This window comes from Saccopteryx leptura, chromosome 1 (assembly GCF_036850995.1).
Source record: "Saccopteryx leptura isolate mSacLep1 chromosome 1, mSacLep1_pri_phased_curated, whole genome shotgun sequence".
NCBI lineage: Eukaryota > Metazoa > Chordata > Mammalia > Chiroptera > Emballonuridae > Saccopteryx > Saccopteryx leptura.
This window is the reverse complement of record NC_089503.1, coordinates 342,039,381-342,064,183: the sequence shown is the minus strand read 5'-3', so window position 1 is coordinate 342,064,183 and position 24,803 is coordinate 342,039,381. Positions and strand designations below refer to the sequence as shown.

The window sequence follows — 24,803 nt, the reverse complement described above, 5'->3', positions numbered from 1 at the left end:
TCGGAGTCTCTGGCATCTACTGTGCACAGCTACAGTTTAGCAGTCAGCCAGAGCTGCGCAAAGAAGTTAACATCTCAGCCCTTCTGTGGCCATGTTGCTCCCAAATTTTTCTTCTTTAATTTCTAGTTTCTCCTTTGTCTACCCTGAACCAAAATTACCTCCTATAAACAATAAATCTATGAGTTTTTCCTGCCCAAGCTGGGGAAGGAAAAAATGGCAAAGCCCTCAACAACAAAGACACAAATTTGCCATTCTAAGGAAAAGTAGCAGCAGTTTCTCATAACTAAACACTTCTCAACTCATTGCTTCATTTTGGTCTTCCAGTGATTGTCCTTGACAATTTTTTTTTTTGTAACTTATAGTCTTGGAATTGTTTTCTTCAGAATGAAACAGTCCATTTTTCTTTATGCCACTACTTTCAGAAGTGGAGTCCTATTCATTTAATTTGAGAGTAAATGTGAATGCAGCTCTTATATCACCTCACACACACTCAACATATATTGACCTTCTAATATAGTTATATATTACATCATAAAGATTTTTTGGTTAAATCGATATTCAGTGTTTACATTATTGTGACTGTAATGGTATCATGGCAATGTTTCCTTTCTTGATCCATCTCCAGTTTTCCTGCAGTGCACACCGCTTCCTTTTCCATGTGTTTATTCTTCCGAGCACCTTTAGCTAATTCTTTCCATATGATGAAGTGATTTGTCTCAAGATTAATTTGTTCTATGTGGTCAAACAAATAAAAAAATCTACAAGTTTCACTTTATAACTGAAAACATCTTTACTGCGATCTTCTCTCTTTTTTTTGTAGTTTTCTAAAGTTGGAAACGGGGAGGCAGTCAGACAGACTCCCACATGCGCCCGACCGGAATCCACCCGGCACGCCCACCAGGGCGATGCTCTGTCCATCTGGGGCGTCGCTCTGCTGCAACCAGAGCCATTCTAGCACCTGAGGCAGAGGCCACAGAGCCATCTTCAGCGCCCGGGCCAACTTTGCTCCAATGGAGCCTTGGATGCTGAAGGGGAAGAGAGAGACAGAGAGGAAGGAGAAGGGGAGGGGTGGAGAAGCAGATGGGCGCTTCTCCTGTGTGCCCTGGCCGGGAATCAAACCCGGGACTCCTGCACGCCAGGCCGACGCTCTACCACTGAGCCAACCAGCCAGGGCCTCTTCTCTCCTCTTGATTCATTCCAGGCTGTTATTCTCTGGCCTGCTGCACCTCCCTGAGACTGCCTTATCATGCTCTCCTGTGTTGGATAATCTGTTTCCCAAATCCTGTGTCCTCTCTTTTGAGTTTAAATCCCTAGTTCTGGTGAAATATCCTATGCTAGATTACTAAGAAAAATATACCTTTGTGATCTATATTTTAAAATCTTGTTATTTCCAGAAATGTAGCTGTTATCCTCACACTTGGTTGATGGTGAGTCTGTGTATCAAATTCTGGGTTGAAAATCTTTATCCTTCTAAATTATGAAGGTATTGCTTCACTGGTTTTTAGCTTTCAATATTGTTAAGTTCAATGCCATTCTAATTCAATAATCCTTTGTCCATTTCCTGCTTTTTTTCTCTCTGGAAACGTATGCTTGGTGTTCAGAAATTGCCCAGTGATGTGGCTTTGAGCATTTTCCCTGCCATCCCTCCATTAGTTATAGTTGACACTTAGTGGACCCTTTCTATCAAAAAACTTAAGCCCTAGCTCTGGGAAAATAGCCTTGTAATGTGTTTTTGGTATTTTCATTCTTTGATAATTTCCTATACCCTACTATTTTTATTCTCTCTTTCTCAAATTCTTAATATCAAGATGCTTGGTTTACTAAAAGGCTCACTTCAGTCATTCAGTCAACAAATATTACCAGATAGCCATCATGTGGCAGATAGTATTCTAAATGCTGAGGTTACAGTGGTAAATGAGAGACAATATCCCAATCCTTAGAAAACTTACATGATATTTTTTTCATGAATCCTCTCCCAAGTTTTAATCTTTGTCAATTGGTTCTGATTTCCTAGCTCCTTAATTTTATTTGACAAAATGGTTTGAGAGAAATCACTTCTTCATATAGGAAGAATTAGTTTTCTAAGCCATTACAACTTTAACTCCACATCCTCTGAATTATGGAAGCAGTATTATGTCATTCTCCAAGGATATTTATTATTCTTTTTCTTAAGAGTTTCTTTTATTTTATACAATATTTGTTTCTTCTCAGCACCTTTACTATGCTTACTTGATTGTTTATTTACTTTGGTCTCTTTCATGTTGGAGGTTCCTTCAAATATTTGTTGATTCCCAGCAATCCATACATATTTAAGTATAAGGTAATAAAACACTAAGAAGCTTTTGGGTTTAGGTACAAAGCTTGGGGACTATAAGATGACTGACTATAAGCTCATTATGTGGAATGATCCCTAAGAAACAATGTTTGCAAATCTGTTCTGTGGTTGGTACTCTTTCATTATTCCAAGAAATGGTTTTCCAATCTCCTAGCTTGAAGTATAACCAAGTTACAAATGGAGGAGAAGATGCAAGAGTCTTAGAGCTCCATATATAAACTTTGAATTAATCATCCTGCTTCCAGCCTTTTGTCTCAGCCTGTTTTCTCTATTTTGCTGCCCCAAATTGTGAACAGTTCTAGAGTTCTACAGTGAATACTGGCTCATTCCTCACCCAAATGATCTTCTGCAGACCTAGGCTACAGCTCCTCCCACACTGCCAAGTTCATTCCCCTCTGTGTCTCTCAGCTTTACAGCTTCGAAAAACGTTTGCCTACACCTCTTGTTTACATCACCGTTATCTTCTCTCTACTCCCCTTTGACTTTGCAGATGTATCTTTTTTATTCCTTAACAGACATTTTATCTAGACTTCACGGAGGAGTGAAAAGAATCTTTAAAAATTAACTCAACTTAAATTTTCTAAGTTGTTGCTTAAGGGGCTTGCTTTCATTCTCCTAGGAGGTAACTACTTATAAGATTCTGATTATTTAAAAGAACAAAACATAACCTTAAGTACAATAGCTTCATTTAAATCATGTCTTCTAATTAATTATATTAAAAACAATCAGTCAAGCCCACAATGCTAACACAGTATGTTGAAGCTCTCCAGATATTTTTAAACTATCTCTTTAAATAGTAATACATTTTAATGATCGAGATTTTCATTATTACATTTTAAAGTAGTATAACATATAATTAAGAGTACTGGGAGAAACTGGGAAGAACAAGGAACAGAGGACAAAACTCAGAATGTGTTTTCTTTCATTTCAACAGGCTTTCTCCTAGCCTTGCCCTCCAAATATAGCCCCAAGGCAGAGGAGAGCCAAGAAAAGCAACTTTTCCATCACCTCTGGCAACCAACTCTTCTGACTGAGGAGTTGTAGTAAGAAAAAAAAGCCCTAAACTTCTTTAAGACAGATGCACGTACAAAGTTAATATAATTACTTTATATCTACAAAGAGAATATGAAATGTTAAAAATGATCCAACTTCTTAATGCTTAAAACTCAATACCATGTACTTAAAAAGGTCAAAATACACAGTTCTTAGCATATTAGAAGATGCTGGTTGATTTCTATTTTTAAAAGTATTGATTCTATAATATATATTAGTCTTCTATTCTTCAAATATATTTCCTATAAAATCTATTGGGGTTTTTTTGCTTTGTTTAGTTTTTTACAAACAAACAACCATTTTGGCTTTTGGCTTTTTCTTACCTGATGACATGGTCTCTCCCAACATTACCTTGCAACGCTTACAAATTACTTTGGTATTTGCTTTTGGTTTCTGTAGAAGAGAAAAATGTCATTTAAATGTCATTCAGCTTTTCTTAAAAGGAATAGATAATTTTAACATAGTCTCTAGGGTACACTTTGAACTTTACATTTTATTTTGCCCTCTCCTAAATTCTAGGAATACATTTAGCTTGTATGCATAATTCTCATGCACAGAAATAATTTTTCTTAAGTTTAACACAGAATAATGAACAGACTAATTTTTTCCCAAATCTAGCCACTGCTTGATACTCTAAATGTGTCCAAATAATTTGAACAAGAAGCACTTCATCGCACCTCCAAATATCCTAACAATTTATAATTGGATGGTGAGCAACAAAGGCAGAAAGCGTAGGTGACCCGCCTCAGCTCATGTGTCTAGAAAACAGAAGAATCAGAACTTGAACTCATTTTTGACTCTTAGTCCAGTGCCACTTATGCAAAAGTAATCTATAATTCATAAATGCCTATCAGAAGTTAAAAATATCTAACCCATTCACAAAGTTTTATTTTTCCATTTAAGATATGCCCTGTAACAGAAAAGATAATAGTGTGTCAGGGCAAATTCCTGAAACATTCTTAAATTTCAAAGACCCACGTTCATTATTTGGGATACAGATTAAAATAGCTAGCACTCACCTAATCATTAAGCAAACAAAAAGATGTTCTTTGAGACACAAAGAATGATGGTGGTTATCAGTGGGGTTAGGGAGTTAGGCAAAAATGAGTGAAGGGAGTCAAAAGGTCCAAACTTCCAGTGATATGATAAGTTCTGGGGATGTAATGTACAGCAAGATGACTATAGTTAATAATATTGTATTGCGTATTTGTAAGTTGCAAAGAGAATTAATCTTAAAAGTACTTATGACAAGAAAAAAAACTGTAACTGTATTGTGATGGATGGTAATGAGACTTATAGTGGTGATCATTTTGCAATATATACAAATATCAAGTCATTATATAGTACACCTGAAAGTAATATGTCAATTATACCACACACACACACACACACACACACACACACACACGCGCACACACACATACAAATAAAACAATCTTCCTAATTTGTAATTTGTTGTAGAGGTTATGTTATAAGCAATAGCAAAGTGGTTAAGAGCCCAAAATCTAGGACCAGACTTGCTGAATTCAAATCCCAACTCTACTCTTTACCAGCCTTGAGCAAGTTAACTATCCTGTGTTGGTTTCTTCATCTCTTAAATGGAGTTAATAGTAGTGTTTAACTCACAGAGTTGTTTATTAGGATTTAAAAAAGAGTATTATGAAGCAGTGTTCTGGGTACATAGTAACTACTAAGATGGCTGTTACATAAATATAATATGCTTGGGAACACATCTTTTAAGAAATGGGCAGAAAATCCATACCTTCCATAAAGGGACCAATTTTTTGCCATTTACTATTTACTTACTGGATAGTCATTGTATATTAAAAATATAAAAAAACTGCCTAACCAGGCTGTAGTGCAGTGGATAGAGTATCATCCTGGGACACTGAGCACCCAGGTTCGAAACTCCAAAGTTGCTGGCTTGAGCACAGGCTCACCAGCTTGAGCGTGGGAACATAGTCATGACCCCATGGCCACTGGCTTGAGCCCAAAGGTCGCTGGCTTAAGCAAGGGGTCACTGGCTTGGCTGAAGCTCCCCAGTCAAGGCACATATGCGAGAGCAATCAATAAACAACTAAGGTGCCACAACTAAAAGTTGATGCTTCTCATCTTTCTCCTTTCCTATCTGTCCCTGTCTGTCCTTCCCACCGGCTAAAAAGAAAAATGTAAAAAAAAAAAAAAAATCTCTTTTCAAATCCATAGTAATACCCTTGTTAAAGCCATACAGTATTTCTCTCACCCAGATATTCTGCAACATGGCAGAAGTCATATAAAAGTGGGTGGGAAGAAGACAGTCCACAGCCCTGGCCACTTGAGGCCATCTCTCTTGGGAAACCATTAATAGAGTGTTGGTCGAAGTGAGAAAATAGTGACTTTCTGATGTAGGATAACATATGTATTAATTTAAGGAATAATTCTTAACAGATTAGTATAAGGATGTACTACAATTATATTTCCCTTGACTTAATTGTCTCCTGAAAAACTGTATATGAAGCATATTAAACTAAGCTCCACGGATGTGCTGCTAGTAACCACGAATACTGGTAGTATTTGAATCCTGGTTCCTTAGATACTAAAGCTTATGCTTCTAAGCTCTATGCCAAGTATTTTCTAAACCAATTCAAGAAATCAATTCAGTAGGATATACTCTGAATTAAAAAAAAAAGAAAATATAATGTTTCAAACATAGGGTAAGTACTGCTTCAAGAACCTTTTATTTGATGTGTGTGTGTGTGTGTGTGTGATTAAATCTTGATATAAAAAATGTTTCTTAGTTTAGTTAGAAGTCATAAAAAGTCAAAAGCCACAGACCTAGAAACCAAGGCAGGTGCCAATTTGCTCAGGTTCAGGCAGGTCACAGGGAGAAGACAGCTCAGACACCGCGAGTGCTCAGCTGTAACGTTTGACATTTTGGCAGTTCCATGCTTTCTTACAGTAAAATCTATCTATAGGACTTCACACTGGCACTAAAGACACTTTATAAAGGATCCTACTTTGTACAAGTTAAGTCAGACCAACCTCATTAAGCCTTGCCGAAAACTAAGGGCTTTACTAAAAACAGGGTATCAGAGTAGCAATGTCTGAGTAAAAAGGGATTTTTCTATGTGAAGCAGAAAATTTTTCATCAGGTATTCTGTTACGTATTTCATTTATTTATAGCTCATTTTCCACTGCCTTTCAATGAAGCAGGAAATGTGGGTTTTGTCAGTATGCTTTTAAGATGAGATTTTACTTCTAAGACACTGGTAGTCAGGATTTTAAAATCTGACCAAAAAATGCAAATGCCCTCAACCAAATGTGTGGATTTTGATTGAAACAAATTGACAGTAAAATATACTTTCAATACAACCAGGAACATTTGTATATAGGCTGTACTGTATCACCAAATAATCACTGTTAATTTTGTCAGATGTGAAAATGACACTGTGGTTATGTAAAAAAGAAAAACAATATAGGCCCTGGCCGGTTGGCTCAGCAATAGAGCGTCAGCCCAGCATGCGGATGTCCCTGGTTCAATTTCCCGGTCAGGGCACACAGGAAAAGCACCCATCTGCTTCTTCATCCTTCCCCTCTCCTTTCTCTCTCTTCTCCTCCCACAGCCAAGGCTCCATTGGAGCAAAGTTGGCCTGGGTGCTGAGAATGGCTCCAATGGCCTCCACCTCAGGTGCTAGAATGACTCCAGTTGCAACAGAGCAACAGTCCAGATGGGCAGAGCATTGGCCCCTAGTGGGCTTGCTGGGTGGATCCCGGTAGAGCACTGTGGGATTCTGTCTCTCTACTGCTCCGCTTCTCACTTCAGAAAAAAAAAAAAAGAAGACCATATAAGGATGAAATGATATAATGTCTGAGCTTTGCTTTAAAGCACTGAAAATAAAAAATAAGAAAAGGGACAAGAAAAGCATACTTTCTGAATCAAGGTATTTGCTATACTGAAGTTTATAATTCTATTGTTTTCATTTGTGAATGTTTACAAAGTCCAACACATTATTCTAAGAAAAATTAAAAAGACATCCTTATGGACTTAAGAAAACAAATTAGCAGTATCAATAAATTATTGCTAAGTACCCCAAGAAAGACTAAAAAGTTAAGCTGGTTGTCATAATTGCCAGCTATAATATAACTAAAGTTCAATTTTATCTGTTCCTTAAAAAATAGGATGAATTCATAAATGTGGCTATACTTTCGAGAATAATTTTATGAATCTTATAAAAGGCTGAGGTGCCATCCTCATCACCCTATTAGAAGATGCAAAGTTTTTATGTTTGTAGACACGAAAAAATAGCACAAGAGATAAACCAATGCAAAACCGGGCATCTTCAACAGATATCTTCTGAAAACAAAAGGTATGTATTACTGCGGCATCAACAGAAGCACAAATAACATACTGTGCACTCCACAAGGATGCTGAAGGGAAGAAGTGTCATGGATCATATGTGTGTTTGTGCTGTTTTTAAGTTCAGATTTTTTATAAAATTATGAAAATTTTAATTTTGTTTCAAGAAAAACTCTGCTTTGAAATACATTTTTCTTGACCCATGCTTAAAGAAAAGTCTAAAGCAAGTTGCGCAATGAAAATAGTCTAACAGTGTGGGAACTCTACAGAGCAAACATCAAAGACATTGTTGTGGGCTAATTAAATCAATATATCTGAAATGGCACTGCTGCTCAGGGGTGATTAGTCTCCTGTCCTCGTTTTTATTTTCCTTTGTATTGTTTCAATTTCTAAGGACCCTTGATATTGCCTCACCAAAAAAAAAATGTTTCCCAAGAGATACCATTAGGACAGACACTGTGTCACCATGTGACATTTCAAAACTCTGCTGGATGGCTAGACTGGGTGATCTGAGAAATAGGTTTTCAATAGCACAGAGCAGCCTTGTTCCCATAGGACCCTTGAGAGCACTGTTCAAGCAGTCCCTCCAAATTTATGTTACTATTTTGGTCGCAGGCATACTCTTTCAACTGCTGCAATATACAATTAAAGTGAAATGTCCATCAAAGCTAACTTGAAAACAATCTTGACAACAGCAACTTGTCCTGATAGTAATTTCCCAGTATCCCTGATACTGAAAACCATAGAGTCTGAATATGAAGGGTCTTCCTTTAACAAATAGGTGTTCACAATTAAGAGAAATTCTTGTAAATGGTATCCTATAACGATAAATACATAAATGTGAAGAGTATTTCAATAATAGAGTGCAGAATTCATCTAAAAAGTGAAATTAATGGTTTCTCTTAATCTTTCTCCACTCCTCTTCCACTAACGCTCTCCAAATATTTTTAAGTATAGCTTAATCATAAAAATGAAAGATAAAACAGCATAGTATTAGTATATAGCTTTAAATTAAAATATAATTTCAATATAACCATATAAAAATAATAACAGACTTTTAATAACTTCTTACCATTTATCTTATAAAATTATAGAATGCTAACATAGTATAATTTAAAATATACCACATTTAGGCAAAAGGATTTGTGTTTATGGTGAGATGAGGCATGTAAATAATTATGATAACAGCTTAACCTCATTATTTGATAAACTTCCTTAATCTCCCTCAAAAGGGAAAATAGTTCTATAAACTATTTTACAACGTAAGAGCTGCCCAAATGCTGCATATTTCCTGAAGTGGCATAGTTTTCATTACAAAAATTAAATGAGCCCTAAATAAAATTTAGCATACATTGCTTTTGTTCCTGCCAATAATCAGATGTTAAATTGAAAATTCCCTGGCAATGATCCTACTTTTTAAATCACATCTGTATTGATTGGCCATCAGAAGAATGATTTCTCACCAGGGCCAAGTCAATGCCATTGATTTTCTTTTAAAATAAGGTAAACCACTTGTTCTCTGCAGGGAGAGGAAATTGCCTTCTCCCTGAAGCAACTTCGTTAGCAATAGCCACGTGACCTCACGTCCACACCAACATAGAGCTTGCAGCACAAGCTCATTTCCAGGCGTGGGACCCTCGCTTTCCTTTTTCTTTGATGGTATCTGCTTTTATGACATGAGCAGAAGTCTAGATGACAGCTATCCTGTGTAGTAGCTATCCTGGAGCAAGAGGACACTTTTAATTTAAATCAGACTTTGAGAATAAAATGTACATGGATTATGGAATATCGTACTAAAACAAGAAAGCAGGGCATTTTGGTTTGTGAAATGGTAACATTCTCAATTCTGTGCATGACGAGGTCCTCTTCCCCATCTTCCTTCAGCCTCTGTGGGATGTTCTGCTTGAAGGCAATATGCTCTTCCTATAGCAATAGAGCAGAGCTAGAGAATAGAGGCAATTGAAAATAATGGATTTTGGTCTATAGAACAGTGTATGTAACATGCTCTGAATTAAGAAATGATTGGAGCACCAGTTTCTAAGCCAACCTCTAAATTAGCACCTGAAAAGATATTTTACCAATTTAAAATGGTCCTCAGAAGAAAGACAGTGAGTCTCCACTAGAGCTGGATGAGGCTGCCACATATCACTTTTTATATTCAACAAGAAGAAAGAGTCTCCAATAAAACAGTCATTCTCTTGTGGATGAAGTGGCTTATCAGCAAATGGGTCTGGATGACAGCACCATTCTCCAACTAGAGCTCCCCAGTTCTCACTTGGCAATGGGAGCACCCTGCGGAGTTTCCTAGTAGCAAAAGGAAAAAAAAATTTTTTTTTATAGAATAGAAATGTGACATTTTCTTAATTAAATCAGCATGAAAGATTTTTAAAAAACCTAACAAACCACATTGCTTGCAGTATTTATTTCCTTCTCTAGATTACAAAAGTATATATACTCACTAAAGACTATTTTGAAAATACAGAGATATAAAGAAAACAAGGATTGATGTCAGAATAATGCAGCACGAGAGCCACTCCTGATCCCTCCCCTTGAAATGTCAACAAATCGAACAACTATAACACAGCAAAGAAACTCCATCCAGCTGGGCTTGCAGGCATGCCTGAAAGATCCATGCACTGAATGGACTAAAAGTGGGATGGGGTAAAAGGGGGGTGGAAGATAAAACACAATCACGGTGGGCTTTGGAGAGGAAAGGAGACAAATCTGGAGTGACTAGGTTTTTACCTCTGCTGGACTACTGGGAGGAGAGAAGCTCAGGCTGTCAGGATTTTGTCTGAGGGGTATGGAGAGGGGAACTCAAAGTAACTGGGTCTCCTTCTACCGAGAGGAGCGGTGAAACAGAGGGACAGATGGGGAGATAAACTAAAGCATCCAGAACACAAGTAACTGCCAGTGTTCCTGTGGTCTGCCTGCAGCATGCACTCAGCAGAGACAGAGAAAGCTAGAGTGTGGCCCTCAACCTCCCGGATCCCACCTTCCTCACATCACAGTACGGAGAGTGGCTAAAACAAACCCCCACAGATGGCTCTCCAGAGCTGCTCTCTCCACCAAAGAATAGAGATGCTCCACGTCTGATTTCCAGATCTATTGAGACGTGGAAAGGAAGTGCCTGGAAGCCTGAGACTGTCATTGTCAAATTGTAAAGCCCTCACAATATGCCCTACCAACAAACGTGACTGAGGCCCCACCTACATCACTGGAACAGCAACATCTCAGCAGACAGCCCAGGGACTTCAGAGCTGTAAGTTGTAATACAGCGACAGCCACTGAAAGAAACCTCTCAAAACCAAAATTTATAATTTATTTTCCCTTCCCCCCCCTTTCTTCCTATATTTCCTCCTTATCTTTTTTTTATTAATTTTTTTATTTATTCATTTTAGAGAGGAGAAAGGGAGAGAGAGAGAGAGAGAGAGGAGAGAGAGACAGAGAGAGAAGGTGGGGAGGAGCTGAAAGCATCAACTCCCATATGTGCCTTGACCAGGCAAGCCCAGGGTTTCGAACCGGCGACCTCAGCATTTCCAGGTCGACGCTTTATCCACTGTGCCACCACAGGTCAGGCCTCCTCCTTATCTTTTTTATTTTTCATTTTTAAATTTTATTTTTTTATTTTTATATTTCTATTCTAATTTTCTTTGTGGGTGTTTTATTTTTATTTTTTCTTTGCTTTTGATGTTTATTTCTGTGGTTGTTCTTCTATACTTGTCATTTTTTAAATTTTTATATTTTTATTGTATTTTTTATAACTTTTCATTATTTTAGTTTTTTTTGTTTGCTTGCTTTTTTGTTAGGGTTCTTAACAATACCACTCTCAAATGCAATCAAGGAAAAAGAAATTGAACACCATGGCTACACAAGACAGAGATATAGTTTGGAATGAAAGTGAAAAACCTCCAGAAAAAAATCTCAATCACATGGAAACCTAGGAGTTAAATAACAGAGAATTCAAAACTGAAGTTCTGAAAATACTCAAGAAGATGGGAGAAGACACCAATAGGTAACTTAATGAACTCAGAAAAAAAAACTCATCAAGGAGGCTGAAACTTTAAAAACAGAGATTAAGAATTCAATACATGAATTGAAAACTGAGGTACCAAGTTTAACTAATAGAACAAGCCAGACAGAACAAAGAATCAGTGATATCAAATACAGGCAACTAGAGATGCTACAGAGAAAAGAGGAGAGAGACTCACAAATTTAAAAAAAAACTCAGAGAGGTCTACAAGAATTGTCTAACTCCATAAGAAAGAACAATATAAGAATAATGGGTATATTAGAAGAAGAAGAAGAGAGAGAAGGGACTAGAGAGCCTATTCAAACAAATAATTGATGAGAATTTCCCAAGCCCATGGAAAAACTTAGAGCCTCAAATCCAAGAAGCAAACAGAACACTGAGTTACCATGACCCAAACAGACATTCTCCAAGGCATATCATAATAAAATTGTCAAAAATCAATGACAAAGAAAGAATTTTCAAGGCAGCTAGAGAGAAGAAAACCATAACATAAAAAGGAAATCTCATTAGGTTATCATTGGACTTCTCAGCAGAAACTCAACAAGCCAGAAGACAGTGGACGCAAACATTCAAAGTACTGAAAGAGGAATTACCAGCCAAGAATACTATATCCGGGAGAATTTATCACCAGAAAAACCACACTGCAAGAAATACTCAAGGGAATTATTCAACCAGATACAAAGAACAAAACAAATCAAAACTACAAGTAAAAGCTCCAGCAAGGTCACAATAAAACAAGGATAACCTGTGACAACAATAACATAAAAGGGGAAAAGATAAAGATCTGCAGTAGCAAAGGAAGATGTAGTGAAGAAGCACTCACAATACAAAAGGCTCTTGCACATATGAACACTTTTCTTTTAACAACCTAATAGTAACCACCCACCAAAAAGCCACTACTGAAACACATAGCTTAAAAAAAGAAAAAACAGGGGAAAGAAGTATGGAATACCACCAAAAAATAAATAAATAAACTGACAGAAACACAGAAGAACCAAATAAGACACAGAGTGACCAGAAAACAAAACATAAAATGGTTATAGGAAATTCTCAAGTGTCAGTAATTACCCTAAATGTAAATGGACTGAACTCACCAATAAAGAGGCACAGAGTAGCAGATTGGATCAAAAAGCAAAATCCAACTGTACACTCCCTCCAAGAGACACATCCAAGCTGCAAGGGCAAAGGTAGATTCAAAGTGAAAGGTTAGAAAATGATTCTCCAAGTAAATAATATACAAAGAAAAGTAGACGTACCTATACTCATATCTGACAATGCTGACTTCAAGGCAACAAAGGTAACCAGACAAAGATGGACATTTCATAATGATAAAGGGTGGCTGGTCCAATGGCAGTTGGTTATCAGAACTTATTAAGTTAGTGTTATAATAATAAAGGGGACACTGTATCAAGAAGAAATGACACTTCTTAATACATATGCACCAAACCAGGGAGCACCAAAATATATAAGACATCTACTAACTGATCTAAAAATAGAAGCAGACAAAACCATGATCATACTTGGAGATTTTAACACACACTGATGGCTTTAGATAGATCACCGAACAGAAAATCAATAAAGAAATATCAGCCCTACAAGGGCCAGGCTGTTTTAAGCTCACAGAAAGCTGGTGCAAAGGTCCTAGACTGAGAGTGTGATTTAATTCCAGAACAAAATCTTAGGCTAGCTAGGTTGAGGATGGAACGTGGTGCTGCTCTCTCCCGAACAGTCTCAGAAGGAAGCAGGGGCACTTTAGAAGGTGATTTTGTCTTGTTCGGGTGAAACTTTAGGCATCCCCACTTTTCCCCTTTATTGTTAAATTTTCCCCCTTTATTCAATTTCTCTATAGCTTTTTCAGGTTTCCTGGATTTGTCAAATACAGGGATGAAAGTTTTAAATCTCCACTCATATATGGATTTGTATATTTCTTTTGATTATAGGAGTTTTGCTTTATGTTTTTTTTTAATGAGATTGTATCTGGTTCATAGAAGTTTATAATGTACCTTTGTTGTGGATTGACATTTTGATCAATATAAACTAACACTCTCTTATCTGAATTTTCCTCTGAGTTCCATCTTATAGGCTCCTAAGACTGTTACTGCTTTCATTTAAAGCAAAAATAATCTACCAATTTCAAGAATTAAACAATATCTATAACTGTATTGAAGTTTAAAAAAAGAAATATCAGCCCTAAATGACACTCTGGACCAAATGGACATAATAGAAATTTATAAGACATTTCATCCCAAAACGTCAGATTATACAGTCATACTTGGAGATCTCAACACACCATTGATGGTTTAGATAAGTCATTCACACATAAATAAATAAAGAAATATCAGCCTTAAATGACATTCCAGATCAAATGAATATAATAGACATTTATAGAACATTTCATCCCAAAACATCAGATTATACATTCTTCTCAAGTGGGCATGGAACAGTCTCAAGGATAGACCACCTATTGAGCCAAAAAACTAACATCAACAAATTCAGGAAGACTGAAGTTAAACCAAGCATATTTTCTAATCATAAAGCTTTGAAATTAGAATTCAACTGTAAAAGGAAGGAAAGAAACCCACAAAAAATGTGGAAATTAAACAACATTCTTCTAAAAAGTGACTGGGTCAAAAAAGAAATAAAATCAGAGATAAAAAAATATATACAGTCAAATAAAAATGACAACACAACATATCAAAATTTCCGGGATGCAGCAAAAGCAGTAATAAGAGAGAAGTTTATATCATTACAGGCTTATATCAAGAAACAAGGGAGATCCCAAGGAAACAACATAACATCACACCTTAAGGAAACAAAGAACAAAGGCAACCCAAAGTCAGCAGAAGAAACAAAATAGTAAAAATTAGGACAGAATTAAATGAAATAAAGAACAAAAAAACTATAGAAAAAATTAATACAACAAAGACCTGGTTCTCTGAAAAAATCAATAAAGTCAACAAACCACAGGTTAGACTCACTAAGGAAAAAAGAGGAAGGACTCATATAAACAAAATCCAAAATGTAAGAGGAGAAATCACCAGACATAATAGACATACAAAAGACCATAGTAGAATATTATGAAAGAGTATATGCTACCAAATACAACAACCTAGAATGAATGGATAAATTCCTAGAACTATACAATCTTCCTAGACTGAGCCACGCAGAAGTGGAAACCAAAAATAGACCTATAAGCAGGGAGGAAATAGAAACAACTATCAAAAACCTCCCATCCCAAAAAGGCCAAGACCAGATGGTTACACTCGTGAATTCTACCAAACATTCAAAGAAGAGTTGGTACCTATCCTTCTCAGTCTTCTGAAAAACAGAAGAAGAAGCAATATTCCCCAACATATTTTATGAGGTCAACATAACCCTTGTACCAACACCTGACAAACACAACACAAAAAAGAAAACTACAGACCAATATCTCTAATAAATACAGATTCAAAAGTCCTACATAAAATACTAGCAAATTGAATACAACACATTAAAAAGATAATACATCACAATCAAGTGGGATTAATTCCAGGAGCACAAGGATGGTTCAACATATGCAAATTGATCAACATAATACACCACATGAACAAAACAAAGAAAAAAACCCATATGATCCTATCAATAGATGCAGAAAGGGCATTCGGTAAGATACAATATTCCTTTATGTTTAAAACACTCAATAAAATCAGAATAGAAGGAAAGTACCTCAGCATAACAAAGGCCATATATGACAAGCCATCAGCTAATATCATACTAAATGGTGAAAAAATGAAGGCTTTTCCTTTAAAATCAGGAACAAGACAAGGCTGCCCACTCTCTCCACTCTTATTTAACATAGTTCTGGAAAGTAAAGCCAGAGAAATCAGGCAAGAGAAAGAAATAAAAGGCATTCATATCAGGAAAGAAGTAAAGGTATCACTTTTTGCAGATGATATGATCCTGTATATAAAAACCCCCAAAGATTCCACCAAGAAGCTCTTAGAAACAATAAACCAATACAGTAAAGTGGCAGGATAAAAAATCAATATACAAAAGTCTACTGCTTTTCTATACGCCAATGATAAACTTTGAAAAATGAACTAAAAAACAAAAACAAAACAATTTCTTCTACAACTACAACAACAACAAAATAAAGTACTTAGGAACAAACTTAACAGAGGATGTAAAGGACCTATATACTGAAAACTACAAAACATTACCAAAAGAAATTGAAAAAGACACAATAAAATGGAAAAATATTCCATTTTCATGGACTGAGAACCTAATTAAAATGGCCACATTACCCAAAGCAATATACAAATTTAATGCAACCCCAATAAAAATCCCAATGTCATTCTTTAAAGAAATAAACAAAAAATCACCAGGTTTCTATGGAACTATACAAAACCCTGAATAGCAAAAGCAATCCTGAGGAGAAAGAATTAAGCTGGAGGTATTACAGCACCTAATTTCAAATTATACTGTAGAGCCATGATCATCAAAACAGCATGGTATTGGCAGAAAAACATACAGACCAGTGGAACAGAATTGAGAACCCAGAAATAAAACTACATATATATGGTCAAATCATCTTCAACAAAGGAGCCAAAAATATACAATAGAGAAAAGAAAGCCTCGTCAATAAATGGTGCTGGGAAAATTAAAAAACTACATGCAAAAGAATGAAACTTGACTACAGTTTGTCCCCCTGCACAAAATTTAATTCAAAATGGATCAAAGACCTAAATATAATACCTGAAAGTATAAATTACATAGAAGAAAACATAGGTACTAAGCTTCTAGACCTTGGCTATAGAAAACAATTTATGAATTTGCCCCTAAATAAAATAGAAGTAAAGGCAAAAATAAATAAATGGAAGTATATCAAACTAAATAGTTTCTGCACAGCAAACAAAACAAAACAAAAAAACTGATAACAATACAAAAAGGCAGCCAACTAAATGAGAAATATTCATAAACAATATCTCCAATAAAGGGTCAATATCCAAAATATAATATAAAGAATGCACAAAGCTCAGCAACAAACAAGCAAACAATCCAATTAAAAAATGTAGAGAAGATCTGAACAGACACTTCTCCCAAGAGGACATGGAAATGGCCAACAGATACATGAAAAGATGCTCATCTTCAATAGCTATTCAAGAAATGCAAATCAAAATGAGGTATCACCTCACACCCATTAGGTTGGCTATTATAAACAAGACAGATAGTAATAAGTGTTAGAGAGGCTGTGGAAAAAAGGAACCCTCATTCACTGCTGGTGGAAAAGCAAATTAGTACAACTGTTATGAAAGAAAATATGATGGTTCCTCAAAAACTTAAAAATAGAATTACCATATGACCCAGCAAATCCTCTACTAGGTATCTAACCCAAAATCTTGAAAACATTTGTACATAAAGACACATGCACTCCCATGTTTATCGCAGCATTATTGACGGTGGCCAAGACATGGAAACAACCAAAGTGTCCCTCCACAGAGGATTGGATAAAGAAGATGTGGTACATATATATACAATGGAATACTACTCAGCCATAGGAAATGATGACATAGTGACTTTTACAACAACATGGATGGACCTTGAGAACATTATACTAAGTGAAATAAGTAAATCAGAAAAAGCTAAGAACTATATGATTTCACACATAGGTGGGATATAAAACTGAGACTATGGACATAGATAAAAGTGAAGTGGTTACCGGGGGAAGGGAATGTAGAAGGGAGGGAAGGGGACTTCAGTGAATAGGGAGGGGAAGGGGTGGGGGAGGGTATAAAGAGGGACAAATATAAGGTGACAGAAAATGATTTGACTTTGGGTGAAGGGTATACAACATAATCAACAGTTCAAATGCTATAGAAATGTTCACCTGAAACTTATGTACTCTTATTGAACAATGTCACCCTGTTAATTTTCCAAATAAAATTTTAAAAAATAAAGAAAACAAAAATCCTTTCCTTACCATCCAAAGATAAATAAATGCTTTGTACATGATGGTATATTTACTATGTCAAGAGATATAGCTGTGTACATGCATACAAAGTACAGGATCAGAGGATATACAGTGTGTCCATGTAGTCATGGTGCACTTTTGACTGGTCACAGGAAAGCAACAAAAGACGATAGAAATGTAAAATCTGCACCAAATAAAAGGAAAACCCTCCCAGTTTCTGTAGGATGATGTGGCAGCATGTGTGCATGCGCAGATGATGACGTAACACCATGTATACAGTGGAGCAGCCACGGCCATGCCAGTCGAGATGTGGATGGTACAGAGGAAAGTTCAGTGTGTTCTGTGGCTTGCTCAATTCGAATCTGCGACCAAAGTGCAATGTAAATATCAGCGTGTTTATAACAAAGCGCCACCACATAGGAATAACATTACTCGGTGGGATAAGCAGTTGAAGGAAACTGGCAGTTTGGTGGAGAAACCCCATTCAGGTAGGCCATAAGTCAGTGCCAAGTCTGTAGAGGCTATACGGGATAGCTACCTAAGGAGCCCTAAAAAATCTGTGCGTGAGCTCACATCGACCTGCACTGAATAGGTATGAAACTGGGAGAATTTTCCTTTTATTTGGTGCAGATTTCACATTTCTATCGTCTTTCGTTGCTTTCCTGTGACCAGTCAAAAGTGCACCATGACTTTACGGACACACTGTATACAAACTATGTTGATTTCATTGTTTTATTTAGTCATATCTTTTATTTTATTTTTTATACTTTATTTATTCATTTTTAGAGAGAGAAGAGAATGAGGAAAGGAACAGGAAACATCAATTCTCACATGTGCCTTGACAAGGCAAGCCCAGGATTTCGAACTGGTGACCTCACTGTTCCAGGTAAATGCTTTATCCACTGTGCCACCATAGGTCGGGCTATTAAGTTATAGCATAATTCTTTTTTTTTTTTTTTTTGTATTTTTCTGAAGTTGGAAACGGGGAGGCAGTCGACAGACTCCTGCATGTGCCCAACCGGGATCCACCTGGCATGCCCACCAGGGGGCGATGCTCTGCCCATCTGGGGTATTGCTCTCTTGCAACCAGGGCCATTCTAGCCTGAGGCAGAGGCCATGGAGCCATCCTCAGCGCCCGGGCCAACTTTGCTCCAATGGAGCTTTGGCTGCAGGAGGGGAAGAGACAGAGAGGAAGGAGAGGGGGAGGGGTAGAGAAGCAGATGGGTGCTTCTCCTGTGTGCCCTGGCCAGGAATCGAACCCGGGACTCCTGCACGCCAGGCAAACGCTCTACCACTGAGCCAACCAGCCAGGGCGTTATATCATAATTCTTAATGACTTCTATTCCATAGGAAAGGTAAAACTCTTTAGATTATTCCCTCACTGTTAGATATTTAGGTTTTGAGTTTCTCATTATCAACAACTTTGTGATGAATATTTCATCAGAAAGTTTGTATACATACATATCTTGGGAAAATAATCTTATATGAGATTACAAGCACAAATAACATGCATACTTTTAAACCCAATACCTGTATTGGCAATCTGCTTTCCAGAAAGGCTATACCAATCTATAATTCTTCCACTACCTTCTTCAAAATTGAATAGTATCATTTTTTTCATGTAAAGGGTTAAAATGTTGCCTGACCAGGAGGTGGTGCAGTAGATATAGCGTTGGACTGGGACACAGAGGACCCAGGTTTGAAACCCCCTGGTTGCCAGAGTGAGCATGGGCTCATCTGGTTTGAGCAAGGCTCACCAGCTTGAGCCCAGGGTCGCTGGCTTGAGCAAAGGGTCACTCGCTCTGCTGTAGCCCCCCAAAACCGGGTCAAGGCACATATGAGAAAGCATTCAATGAACAACTAAGGTGCCGCAACAAAGAATTGATGCTTTTTATCTCTCTTCCTTCCTTTCTGTCTGTCCCTATCTATCCCTCTCTCTACCTCTCTCTGTCTCTGTCACAGAAAAAAAAGGTGAAAATGTTTTCAATACTGCTTTAATTGCCAATTCTTTAATTACTAACGGATTGAATTGGCATTTATACTTATTGAATACTGTGTTTCCTCTGTGAATTGTGATCAATGACTGTTTTCCAATTAGATATTAGTATATCCTTATTAATTTGCAAAATTATATTCTATATTACAAATATTAGTCTTTTTATATCACCTATGACAAATATTTTTTCATTATTATTGCCTTTTAATTTGGTTTACATGTCTTAAATTTCAAATCACCTAACCCTTTATTTTATGTTTTCTCCCACTATCATTTTTATAAATCTTTTTCTTTGGTAATTTTAGTGTACAGAAGTTAAAAAAAAGTACAGATAACTTTCATATACATCTCAGCCAGCTCTCCCTAACATCAACATCTTACATAAACATGGAAGATCTGTTGAAACTACTAACTTTATCTGGATTTCCCTAGCGCTGCCTCTAATTCCTCTTCTCTGTTTCCGGATCCAATTCATGACAACACACTAAATTTAGTCATCATGTTTCCCTAGTCTCCTCTGACCCATGACAATTTCTCAGTCTCCCTTATTTCCCAGGATCTTGACATTTTTATTTCATTTTGAGAGAAAGAGAGAGACAGAGACAGGATGGGAGAGAGATGAGAAGAATTAACTCAAAATAGCGGCACTTTAATTGTTCATTGATTGCTTCTCATGTGCCTTGACCAGGGTGGGGCAGGGGGCAGGCCTCAGGCTGAGCTAGTGACCCCTTGTTCAAGCCAGTGACCTCTGAGCTGAGCTCAAGCCAGCGACCATAGAATCATGTCCATGATTGCACGCTCAAGCTGGCGACCCTGCACTCAAGCTTGTGAACCCACACTCAAATCAGATGAGCCTGCACCCAAACTGGCTACCTTGGAGTTTCAAACCTGGGACCTCAGCATCCCAGATCAATGCTCTATCCAACGCACCACCACTAGTCAGGCACAAGGACCTTGAGATTTTTAAAGAGTACTGGTTTGGTGTTTTGTAGCATATCCCTCAATTTGAGTTTGCCTGATATTTTCTCAAGATTACACTGAGGTTATAGGTTTGGAGAAAGCATACCACAGAAGTAAAATTCCCTTCTTATCATATCATAGCAGAGGGCATACCCTATCAATATGATTCATCACTGGTGATGTTAATCTTGATCACTTGGTTAAGACAGTCTCTGCTAGATTTCTCCACAAATAAAGCTACTATTTCTTCCTTTGCTTACTCTATTCCTTGGGAGTGAGTCATAAAGTTCAGGCTACACTCAAGGGGAAATAAATTAAGCTCCACTCTCATTAGTTTTTATACTTAGAACATCCTTATAATTAAGTAGTCCTTTATATTAGCCACCAGTTTTTTTAAGTGGTCTCATGTATTTTTGGGCAACAATAGTTAACGGAGACTACCAAGAAGAAAGCCAAAGATGGTTTACTTCCATTCTACTCTAAATTAGAAAGACCAGTTATCTATGGAGAAAAGAAATGAGAGCAGAATAATGAGGAAATTTCAAAATAATTCATACTGAGTAACATGCTCGTGTTTCTTCTACTGTCTACGAGCACCATGAATGCTTAAAGCACCCTGAATACTTACACACTTCCTGCCCCTAGCCATTGAACCATGTGCTTACTAAGAGTCAGCTGTAAGCCCTGGCCGGTTGGCTCAGCGGTAGAGCGTCGGCCTGGCGTGCGGGGGACCCGGGTTTGATTCCTGGCCAGGGCACATAGGAGAAGTGCCCATTTGCTTCTCTACCCCCTCCCCTCCTTCCTCTCTGTCTCTCTCTTCCCCTCCCGCAGCCAAGGCTCCAATGGAGCAAAAGATGGCCCGGGCGCTGGGGATGGCTCCTTGGCCTCTGCCCCAGGTGCTAGAGTGGCTCTGGTCGGGGCAGAGCGACGCCCCGGAGGGGCAAAGCATCGCCCCCTGGTGGGCAGGGCGTCGCCCCTAGTGGGCGTGCCGGGTAGATCCCAGTCGGGCGCATGCGGGAGTCTGTCTGTCTCTCCCCGTTTCCAGCTTCAGAAAAATACAAAAAAAAAAAAAGTCAGCTGTGCTTGATCACCGACCTGTTTATGCCACTTACACATGCTCCTTAGTTACACAAATTAATTAAGTAGAATGTAATCCAACGAGATATGGGTTGTTGCTCTTCCTCTGAAAACTAAAGATTTCAGACTAGATGAAAACCAGTTGTGAAAAAAAAATTACTAGTGGGATGTGGGAGACGTAACTAACTATAGAACACTGGGGAAAGGGAGGAAAAAATAAAAATCTACACGAATTCTGATATCAGATTGCTTTAACAGTACCTAACTTTTCATTTCACTCTAAAGAGTGAAATTGCAGATGATGAATTTTGGATGGCTTAAGTGGAAAACCTATACAATAGTGGAGTCTATTCAACAAAAATATAGTGGTTCCATAGCAAAATACTAATAAAGTAGTGCACATTTATATGTTTTAATTTAAGGTATTTCAGATGCAAACGTAACCTTTTTAATGATTTCCCCTTTTCTTTGATTCCTAGATCAACTATGAGGCTCATAAAAGGGCAATTACAAAATGGAAGACATTCAACTTAGAAGTCAAGAGAACAGAGCTAAGAACAGGAATGGCTGACTTTAGTTTATTATAAAGAAGAAAGTTCCCTTTCAAATTAGGAAATGCTGCACCACTAGCATTATTCAGGTTGCTGAGCCTGTTAAAAATATTAAGAAGCAATTCTTTCAACATACATTTTCTAAAAGTGTACTATGAATTAGGCATTCTGCTGACAAAAGATATTAATACATAGTCTCTCCTCTCAAGGTACTCTTGTTCTAGTAGGAGATACAGACTTATAAACAAAACCATACTATAATATAATAAATGCTCGTAACAGGGTAGTGGTCCTAAATTTTTATAGGGTAAAAGGGGAGAGAACAGCTCAGACTCTTCTGAAAATTTGATGAAAGCTTTCTAGCCCCTTCAAACATTCTTATGTGCATGCAAAATTGTTCATAGGGGATCCGTTCATGGATTCACAAAAGCAACCCATGATTCAGGGCAATATATATGAAGCAATAGGGAGTAGAATATACATGGACTTCAGAGAAGAGGTAACACCTGAGCTGACCTCTCATGGATAAATAAGAGTTCTCTAGGCAATGGAAGAAATTAAGGGCATCACTGGGTAGAAGAAACAATATGAAGATGACACCATTCATATCTGTTTAAATTACCACTGCATTCCTAGTGTTGGGCACAATGCCCGGCTCACAGTGTAAGCTCTTAAATATATGTATGTTAAAGGAATGAACAAGGATATTTGATAACTTTAATATGTGAGGCACCTGGCTGGGTCTGTTGCCCACTGAGATGAAAGGGTTAACAAGTCTTTTCCTTTGCTTCTTGAGAATCTGACTTTTGGTTTAACCACCTAGCTGTGACTCTGGAAACTAAGTAGATGGCAGGCATCAATTATATTGCTAGGCAACATTGCTTATGGTAAAAATGATCCCTGACTGGTAAACTACATCTGGACTGGGAGGATATATGAGTGAGCTGTAAAAATCAGATGAGAATGCCACGCTTTGCACTTCCCCAAATGTAGTCCTTTGTGGAGAACTATGCCAAAGCATTGTTACAGAAGATAATGGCTATTAGGCTTCTTCTCACGGTAGCTCTCGAACCCGCCTGATGTGGATCTTGAGTTCTGTACCTGGAATCATGTCACACAGCGAGTCTAGAGGCCCCATACAGGTGAGATATGAGCTGTCACTTGTTTGAACTGTTGCTGGACCCCTGCTGAGAGGAACTCCTGATGCAGACCTGCTGGCAAGAAATGTGAACTGTGGTGGTGAGTCCTAACGTTTAAACTTAAGATCCCTGGTAGGCTCTACACATCTTTTCCATGTAATGCTTACTACAACTCTGCGAGATAGGAATTCGCACTCCTCTGTTACAGAGTAGGAAAGGTGGGCTCAGAAATGTTAACTAATCTGTGCAAGTTCACAGAACCTGAGGTGATGAATGAAGGCAGGATCTTATCCTAAGTCTTTCTGGCTCTAAAACTAAACTCTTTCCCTTGGAATATATTACCTCCCCTGGCAGAGCGGAACATCAGTAAAGGAGACCGGGAAGGTGGGACAGAGGCACACTGTGTGGGGTGTTCATGCCAACCTAGGGGGCAGGGATTTGGTTCTACAGATAGGTGGGATGCCTTACGGAATTCTAAGCAGAAAAGCGATAGGCTAGATTTGAATTTTTACAAAGAAGAGGAAGAAGACAAACAAAAATGCCAGTATGTAGTGGGCATATAGATCTTCTCCATCACTAAGATTCTCTGTCTCTTGACATACTGCATGGTGTCCCAATAAACAGATCCTCTATACATTACAAAAGACAGCAGTGTGAAAATCTCATACACGATCACAGAAATGAAATTGCGCCGAGATACACAGAGACCCAGGGAACTTGATGTATGTTACTACAAAAATGTCATGTGCTAAACTTAACTTGACCCCATATCACAGTGAATAAAAGCTATGATATATCTTAACCAACCTAGGACTTCAGGAGCAAGAAAGTACCTAAATCACACGTCATTACAAAGATGAAAGTGCGTGTACAGCAGAGATTTTTCTGATGTTTTGAAAAAACGTAAAACCTTTAAGAACAAAACATGTATTTTAATCACAGCTCTATTGAAAGTATATCTATTGAAAACCGAAACTCGGATCTGACCTACTTCCTAGGAGAACTTTCACAATAAAATAGACACCATGTTTTCCCACTGTTGTTTTACGGTAAGACCTCTGGAGGCTCAGAAAAAGAGTGGAATGAGCTCTTGGATTTTCTGTCAGCTTAAGATTCTAAGATGAACAACATGTTTATAATAAATTAAAATTTTCTAGTTATTTTTAATGCATCTTAAGCATAAGCTTTTGGGGAAAATAATTTAGACGATTTTAATCAAAACTGATTTATGTTTAATTAAAACTTAAACATACAGACAAGAAAATGAAATGCCCTTAAATGCTAAAATCAACCATTAATCAGTGAGAATAACAATGGTAACAACATAGAACTTTTACAGATTGAAATATAACCAAATGAACATTAAGAATTTT

The 24,803-nt window shown here is 37.5% G+C and overlaps 1 protein-coding gene across 3 annotated transcripts in view; it reads right to left on the bottom strand.

Moving 5' to 3' along the window:
• UBE3D (ubiquitin protein ligase E3D) overlaps positions 1-24,803 on the bottom strand; it is a 156,238-nt gene that overhangs the window by 113,890 nt on the left and 17,545 nt on the right. For all 3 annotated transcript variants that reach the window (XM_066358963.1, XM_066358961.1, XM_066358962.1), the window contains exons 4-5: positions 9,803-10,028; positions 3,712-3,781 (exon numbers count right to left, since the gene is read on the bottom strand). In XM_066358963.1, coding sequence (XP_066215060.1) covers positions 3,712-3,781; positions 9,803-10,028 — 296 coding nt within the window. The remainder of the gene's footprint in view (positions 1-3,711; positions 3,782-9,802; positions 10,029-24,803) is intronic.